Genomic DNA, 8,104 nt, shown 5'->3' on the forward strand with positions numbered 1-8,104 from the left:
GCCTGTCCCCCACCGGGCCCACCTGGGCAGCCCCGACAGGCCACTTTCATCACTAACAGCTGGCTTCAGGCAGCCCCTGGCTATCGCACGGGTCGGCACAAGGGAAGGCTCAGCTCTACCTGCCCGTCTCTCAGAGCTGCTGGATGGGAAAGGTCCTGGGAACAGGTGTCAGAGCGGGGTGGGGACAGCCCTGATATTCAGATGGTAGAGCTGGGCCGAGGAGGGAGGCTGCCGGGGTGGGGACAGCCCTGATATTCAGATGGTAGAGCTAGGCCGGGGTGGGAGGCTGCCGGGGTGGGGACAGCCCTGGTATTCAGATGGTAGAGCTAGGCCGAGGTGTCAGAGCGGGGTGGGGACAGCCCTGATACTCAGATGGTAGAGCTAGGCTGGGGTGGGGACAGCCCTGATACTCAGATGGTAGAGCTAGGCCGGGGTGGGGACAGCCCTGATATTCAGATGGTAGAGCTGGGCCGGGGTGGGAGGCTGCCGGGGTGGGGACAGCCCTGGTATTCAGATGGTAGAGCTAGGCCGAGGTGGGGACAGCCCTGATATTCAGATGGTAGAGCTAGGCTGGGGTGGGGACAGCCCTGGTATTCAGATGGTAGAGCTAGGCCGTGGTGGGGACAGCCCTGATACTCAGATGGTAGAGCTAGGCCGGGGTGGGGACAGCCCTGATACTCAGATGGTAGAGCTAGGCTGGGGTGGGGACAGCCCTGATATTCAGATGGTAGAGCTAGGCCAGGGTGGGGACAGCCCTGATATTCAGATGGTAGAGCTAGGCTGGGGTGGGGACAGCCCTGGTATTCAGATGGTAGAGCTAGGCCGAGGTGGGGACAGCCCTGATACTCAGATGGTAGAGCTGGGCCGAGGTGGGAGGCTGCCAGGGTGGGGACAACCCTGGTATTCAGATGGTAGAGCTGGGCCGGGGTGGGGACAGCCCTGATATTCAGATGGTAGAGCTGGGCCGGGGTGGGAGGCTGCCGGGGTGGGGACAACCCTGGTATTCAGATGGTAGAGCTGGGCCGGGGTGGGAGGCTGCTGGGGATGGACCGCTGTGCGGCAGGGCAAGCAGAAGTGGGCGAGAGCAGGCCGCGCTCTGTGGCAGGGCCTGGCGGGACCGCCTGCTACTCCAGGCAGGTCCTGGTTTGCAGGGCCTGGCGGGGCCCCTGCTGCTCCAGGCAGGGCCTGGTTTGCCGCTGGCGCTGAGCAAGTTTTCGTGCTCCCAGGCCAGTTCCAGCTCCTGACCACCCATGAGCTGCTGGTCCCCACAGCTCAGCTCTCTGCAGGGGCTGCAGTTAAACCCAAAGGAGGTCAAGAGGCTGCAGGGCCATTTCCGAGTTGGGACTGTCAGCATCTTCAACAGCTTTCCCACCAGGGCCTCCATACACAATTCCATTTAATTCTCACAACAGCCAAGCAGGGGAAAGGCTAACCTCCCTATGTTACAGATGAGGCAACTGAGTCCCAACAAGGGAGTTCCCACGGTGCCCAAAGTCACACACCAGAACATTCAAAACTCATGATTCAAACACAGCCTTGTCACAATCTCAAGCGTGCCACCATGGTGTGCACACCTCTCCCCCTCCACGTCTCGTCATGCCCATAGAAGAATGACCAGAACACGCAGGGCTTTGGTCTGTGATGGTCAATGTCTTTATTTCTAAAGCATACTTTGGACTCACTATATATTAACATCAAAAGGGGCTATCTAAAATGGAGTTGTCGTTTTCAAAAACCCAAATGCTCACATTTTTATATAAGATCCAAAATGACAGGAGATTAAACTATACAATGTTATGAATAGTATAACAACTGCTTTTAGAAAGCAAAATGAAAAGAAAAGACCGAGTTGGGACTGTTGTCAGCCTGGGTTCAATGTCTTTTGAGGCGTTGTGACTGAGAGCCAGCCTGAGGGGAAGGCCCAGCCCTTCTCTGGCACAGGAGGAGAACCCAGGCAGATGGAGGAGGTGGATATGCGCTTTGCAGACTCGTTCAAGGGAGAGTGGGACAAAGTGGGGCTCCCTGCTCCTCGGGGTCCGTGGTGCACTGACTAAAGTCTTTTAAGACCTATGATCAGGGAAGGGGGAGGAAGAGGGCAGGGCAGAGCTAGGGTTCAAATAATCATTTTGATAATAAAGGTCCTCTGGGTTTCCCAAGGGCCCCAGACGTCCAGAGACATCAGTGGACTCCATCTACCTACTGATTCCCTTAACAACCCTCTCCCCCTGCCTGTTCCCTGTGCCCTGACACCCTTGGCCAGACGGGCCCTGGGGGCAAGCAGAGACAGGGAGGGTGCTAGGAGGACCCAAGGGAGAACTCTCTGACCTTGGAAGTAGCTGGCTGCTGTCCAGGGTGTCTGGGCAATGGCAAGATCGCTAGTCCAGGCCAGCAGTGAGCCTGATAGGGGAGGGTTCCCAAGGGCTGGGAGGGCTCTGTGTCATGAGTAGCCATTCACAGTCCTTTTCCCTGCCTCACCCTGGGTGCACAGGCCTGGGCTTAGCCCTCAAGCACGGCTGGAAGCTGATTGAGGCCACACCCTTGACACTTCAATTTGCACAATTCAAGGGGGAGGACACTTGTTAACCACTGGGAAGATCAGGGGCTTGGCCCTGCCCCTCCCTGCACCAGGTCTAATGACCCCCTTCCACCCCAGCGCTCTGTCTGGATGGGCACATTCTCCGCCAGAGAGTGGAACCATGCAGCACAGGTGGGAGGGGCGCTTCCAAAATCTCGGGATTAGACCTCCGTGCAAAGGCTGCCTCTCCTCCTTTCCCCATGGACAGCGCTACCCGGGCACTGCTCCCACAGCTGCTGTTCTCCTGGGAGAACGTCTCTGCCGCCTGCCTTCTGGCTAGGCTTGCGGCTCTCCAGGCAGGCCCTGCCCACAGATATGCAGCCCTCTTATCAGAAACCTGGAGGGTGTGTCCCCTGGCTGGAGCAGGGTGTGCCCCTCTCCCTTAAACAGCAACTTGCAGGGGGATGCCCTGCGCACTGCCCACCTGGAGTCCAGCCCTTCTCCCAGCCCATTCTCTTTCCTAACCGTCTGGTTTCTAATTAGGCTAAAAGGTTTGGGAAGGTTGGGCTGGCACCAACCCCTCCTTGGGGTGGGGAGAGGCCACTTGACTTCTAGTCTGCTTTCAGGCCCCCAGAGACAAGGGAGGCTGATAGCACTCAGGAAAACAGATCCTGTAATAGGAAAGAGGTTTGTGGACTCAGGACCAGCCAGAAACCTGGCTCCCTCACCGGCAGGCAGGTCCCAGGGGTGCCAGGCCCCTCTACCTGCCCAGTGCTCTTCTGTCTGCATGCCCACGGCCTCTGAGCACGGAGCTGGGCCTGGCCTGGCCTGGCGGGGGCGCAGGAGGGGCTCAGGGCAGGCAGGCGGCTACCTGGTAGGCCCCCTCAGCAGCGGCGGCAGCGGCACTATGCTGTGCACTGTGCTCCTGCAGAAGGGCCACGTCCAGAAAGCGCTCGCCACACCACACACACTTGAACTGCTGCTCGCGGGCGTGCACGCCCTGGTGCTTGTTGAGATGCTCACGCTGCTTGAAGGCTTTATCACAACTGGGGCACTTATAGGGCTTCTCGCCGGTGTGCACGCGCCGGTGCCGCTGCAGGTCCGATGCGTACTTGAAGCGCTTCTCGCAGTCTGGACACTTGAGCGGTTTCTCACGCGCGGGGTCGCAGCGGTGCTGCACGAACTCAGAGGAGGAGAAGAAGCGGCGCTCACACAGGGTACAGCGCAGGGGCTTCTCGGACGGGGAGCAGTGGGCCAGCTGGTGTTTCTGCAGGGCCGACGCCCGCTTGTAGGCCTTGTTGCACACCGGGCACTTGAAGGGCCGCTCAGTGGCACTGGGCAGGCACTTGTGCCGCAGCAGCTCGGCCGACTGGTCGAAGCCCTTCTGGCACACGGGGCACTTGAAGAGGGTCTCGAGGGTGTGCACGTGCTGGTGGTAGAGCAGGTGGCTGGGCTGGCCGAAGCCCTTCTCGCACAGGCCGCACTTGAAGGGCTCCTCGGTTTTGTGCGTGCGCCGGTGCCGCATCAGCGCGTATTGCTGCTTGAAGCCCATGGGACAAAGGTCGCACTTGAAGGGCCGCTCGGCGCTGTGTGTGCGCTCGTGCTGCCGCAGGTCCGACGGCCGCTTGAAGGCCTTCTGGCATTCGCCACAGCGGAAGGGCCGCTCGCCGCTAGGCGTGCACGGGTGCTGCAGCAGCTCCGAGGACTCCTTGAAGTGCAGCTCGCACACGTTGCAGCGGAACAGGTGGTGCTCGCCCGAGTGCGCGTACATGTGGCGCACCAGGTGCGAGCGGTGCTTGAAGGTCTTCTCGCAGACCGCGCACTTGTAGGGCCGCTCGGAGCTGTGCGTGCGCTTGTGGTGCACGAGGTGCGACGACTGGCTGAAGCTCTTGTCGCATAGCGTGCACTTGTACGGCTTCTCGCCTGTGTGGATCCGCTCATGCCGGGACAGCTCCGAGAGGTGCTTGAAGGGCTTCTGGCAGATGGGGCAACTGTAGGGCTTGTCAACCTGTTCGGCAGTAGTGACAGCAGGCGCTGAGGGCGCTGGGGGCAGCGAGGGGGCAGCAGTGGCCGCTGGCTCGGCCGCCTCGGCCGGCTTGTAGGTCTTCTCACAGATGGAGCATTTCACGAGGCCTGTGGCGCCCGTGTGCGCGCTGTGGTGCTGGGCCAGCGAGGTGAGCAGTGAGAAGCCCATCTTGCAGACGCCGCAAACAAAAGGCTTCTGCTCAGCCTGCACACACTGATGCTCCAGCAGGTCAGTGGCCTGGTGGAAGATCTTGAGACACTGCGTGCACTGGAATGAGCGGTCGTGGCCCGCCAGGCACTGGTGCTCGTGCGGGCTGGACAGGTGTGCCAGGTCGTGCCCGCACACACCACACTTGGGGCCTGGCTCACCTGCTGCCTGCAGGGGCTCGTGCTGTGGGGGCTGCAGGCCCGGGTCGGGCTGCAGGAGGATGCCATAGACAGCACAGCCCAGGGGGTTCTCAGCCGTGCCCGGGGGCAGCGCGTGCTCGGCCAGGGCTGGTGGTGGTTCTGCGTGGTGCTGAGGCTGCGGCGGCTGCGGCTGCTGTGGTTGCGCCTGTGGCTGCGTCTGTGGCGGCTGCTGCCAGCTTTCCGACATGCTTGGGAAGATGAAACAGGGTTTGGAGAGTAATGGCTTCAGTTTCCCCGATTAAGATGACCCAACCCAGAGAGAGAAGCTGCCCAGGGTCAGGGATGGACAAGGACCTTAGAAAAGGCACAGAAGAGGGACTGGTCAGACGGCCCAAGTCATTAACCAAGACAGACTACCAGGCTCTGCCTACAGGACGGGGGGCTCTTCGAGGCAGGGTGCCACAGTGCCAGGGAGGCTCTGCCTTCCCCGATGACGGGTTCTGTGGAGAAGAGAGAAAGCGTGAGATTGAGGCCCTCTCCCTGCTCTGCCTGCACTGGCCACATTGACATCAACCACACCAGGGAAAGGAGAGAGGCTCAGGCCTGGGAGACCTTCTCCCTTCACACGCTACCAACGAAGTCTGCCACCACTCAGCTGCTCCAGCAAAGGGGACGGCGGCTGTCTCCACCCCACCTGGGCCAGGGCATCCCAGCACGGCCAGTCCTCTTTAATCAGCTGCCTCACAGGTAAGACTCTGGGCTGATCTGTCCATAATGCAAGGAAGTCACAAATTCCGCTCATGCTCCAAGAAAAGACTGACCAGTTCGGGCCACAGTGTATGAAACAATAATTTTGGCAGCGTAACTTTTTTCTGCAAGTAAATATTTAAAACAACTACATGGAACAAAGGACTATCTCAAAATCCTTCTCTTGTGAGGGGCTGGCCCACATCCCTCTCAACTATCCCCCAGGCCCTGCATCACGACCATATGCCTGCTCTCTCCACACACAGGTTGGATGGCCTTGCAGGGGCCTGAACCAATGCATGATGGCGGTTAAACAATAGGTTCACAGACCCAACCGACTTCAATGTCTACAGGAAAACTTCCAAATTCTAGTACTCTCCAAGAATACAAAAAAACAACAACCCCACAAACCGCTAAATCCTCTGCTCTGACTCTGTCAAGGCCTGCAGGAAGTATAAGCAATTGTAACTTTGCCTCTGCAGCATGGGAAGTAACATGCTAACCACAGAGCATTGCTGCTCCTCTCCTTTCTGGAAACAATCCGGTTCCCTTCCTCCAAGGCTACAACTTTCTGGGTAATCAGTGGAAGGTAAAGCCCACCCAACCCAAGCAAATCTCTTAACTCACCACTTTGTGGCAGCATAAGGTAATGACAGCGAAAGGGAGGAACTTTTAGAATCAGATGTAATCCACTTACAGGTTCCCAGCTCCTCTGCCTCTAACACTGAAAAGTTTCTAAGTTTTCTTCTGAGGAAAAGAGGAGAAAGAAGGGGATGCCTTCACGGGCCAGCCTGGCCTCTAACTGTTTGCCAAAAAAACGTAAGAGTCAGGCTTACAAGCTGTCATCCTCATCTTCTGGGAAGGAAAGAAGGAGCGGTGGCTTTGGGTGAGGGCAGCAGGTTGCATGAACAAGCAGGTGCCAAAGCTCCCAGAAAAGAGGGAAGCCAGGCTACTCCAAGGGCGGCGTAGGTTAGGCTGCACCAGCACAACTGTTTTTTCCTGCATAAATGGCTGCCAAACAGAAGGTCCCTGGCCTGGGGCGCCCAGCTCCACTGCCCACCCCCAGGAAGATGCAGCCATGAGGCCTCTCTGAGCACCCTGCAAAGCGAGACTAGGGTACGGGAAGCAGGCGGAGGCCCACACCTGCGCCCCACCCCGTTCTTCCTCCTCCCTGGGAAACGGAATGAAAAGCCCATCACCTCCTCGCCGGCACTGCCCACCCGCCCAGCTCGGCTGCCTCCTGTCAGCCCTCGCCGGGTATGGCCAGGCCGCTGCAGCCCGAGCTGGCCCCGCAGGCGAGTGGGCTCGAGCAAGGCCCCGGGGCCGCAGGCCGGGCCCAAGAAGCGGCTGCGCCTCGATGCCGGCCTGGGCCGCCCAGGAGCTCAGAGGCCGCCAGGCCAGGCCGGAGGGTGGGGGGGGCGGCCCGTTGGGGAAGAGGTGCGGCAGACGCGGGAGTGGCCCCGGGACTCGGCCCCAGGCGCCCCGCCGCTCACCTGCTCCGGGCCGCCCGCGGCGTCAGGCGCGAGACGAGTGAAGACCCGCTGCTCTCTCGGCCGCCCCTTTATTCCGGCTCGATCGGCCGCGGCGCGGCCTACGCGCGCTGCCAATCCCCGGCCTCGCGTAGCAGCGGCGGCGGCCGGCCCGGGGGCGCGGGATGGGCTAGCGGCAGCCGGAACCGAGGAAGCGACGGGCGCAGCCGGGATAGCGGTTCGGGGCGGAGGAGCGCCGGGAGGGCGGGCGGACCGACCGATGGCCTTGCAGAGACGGGAGGACAGGCGGGAGCGCGGGGGGCCGGGGAGGCGGGGCGGGAGGAGGAGCTGCAGCCGGGGCGGCGGCGGCGGCTGCGGGAGGAGCGGACCGCGCGGAGCGAGGCCGCCCCCTGTCGGGGACCGGAGGCCCCCGCCGCGCCGGGTCGGACCGCCAGGCGCGCGGGGCGGCTGTCCAGTTCCCCAGCCAGCACGCCTCGGATGACTCCGGGAAGGCACTCAGCCTCCGACCACCCTTGCTCAGCCTAAGGGGAGGGGACTCGCGGGACCAGGCGTCCAGCCCGACCCCTGCACCTGAGAGGAGGGGCCTCCTAGACCCTCTGGTCTTCGGAAACTGACCTGTGTCTGCTCAGCTTGCTCTTAGGGGGAGGACCTGGAGCTCGGACTTCGGGCCAGCTTGAGAAGGGGGCTCCGGGACCACTGGTCCTTCCAGGGCCCCGAGGGCAGGGATCTTCGCTGTGCCTAGTGCACTGCCCGCTGATTTAGGGACCGTCGTAACTAGGGGGTCTGGTCCCGGGTGGCTGCAGACAGAGCCCCAGAGTGACCTGTGAAATGGGCATACAGAGGCTGGGGATACCTGGGAGCTCCGGGTTGCCCTCAACTAGCAGCGAGTGACAGGCACTGTGGGTGGTCCCGGTGGGTAGAGTCCCTGCTGTGTCCTACCCGGCCCCGCCTCCAGACCCCGCCCCGGGGCCGTGCTAAC

At 61.2% G+C, this 8,104-nt stretch overlaps 1 protein-coding gene across 6 annotated transcripts; it reads right to left on the bottom strand.

Annotated features, from left to right (window-relative positions):
* Positions 1-1,630: 1,630 nt before the first annotated feature.
* On the bottom strand, positions 1,631-8,075 carry ZNF319 (zinc finger protein 319). Of its 6 annotated transcripts, XM_066349782.1 has the most exons (3): positions 7,129-7,418; positions 5,243-5,388; positions 1,631-5,136 (listed from the first exon to the last, which is right to left on the bottom strand). In XM_066349782.1, the coding sequence occupies exon 3, from the start codon at positions 5,133-5,135 to the stop codon at positions 3,366-3,368; it is 1,770 nt and encodes a 589-aa protein (XP_066205879.1). In that variant the 5' UTR covers position 5,136; positions 5,243-5,388; positions 7,129-7,418; the 3' UTR covers positions 1,631-3,365. The 6 variants fall into 6 exon arrangements, with proteins under 6 accessions (XP_066205879.1, XP_066205876.1, XP_066205878.1 ...); XM_066349779.1 differs by lacking the exon at positions 7,129-7,418 and adding an exon at positions 7,979-8,075 and having other exon boundaries at positions 1,631-5,388; XM_066349781.1 differs by lacking the exon at positions 7,129-7,418 and adding an exon at positions 7,741-7,960 and having other exon boundaries at positions 1,631-5,388.
* Positions 8,076-8,104: the final 29 nt, after the last annotated feature.

The sequence above is a fragment of the Saccopteryx leptura genome, chromosome 9 (genome assembly GCF_036850995.1).
Source record: "Saccopteryx leptura isolate mSacLep1 chromosome 9, mSacLep1_pri_phased_curated, whole genome shotgun sequence".
In the NCBI taxonomy this organism is placed as follows: domain Eukaryota; kingdom Metazoa; phylum Chordata; class Mammalia; order Chiroptera; family Emballonuridae; genus Saccopteryx; species Saccopteryx leptura.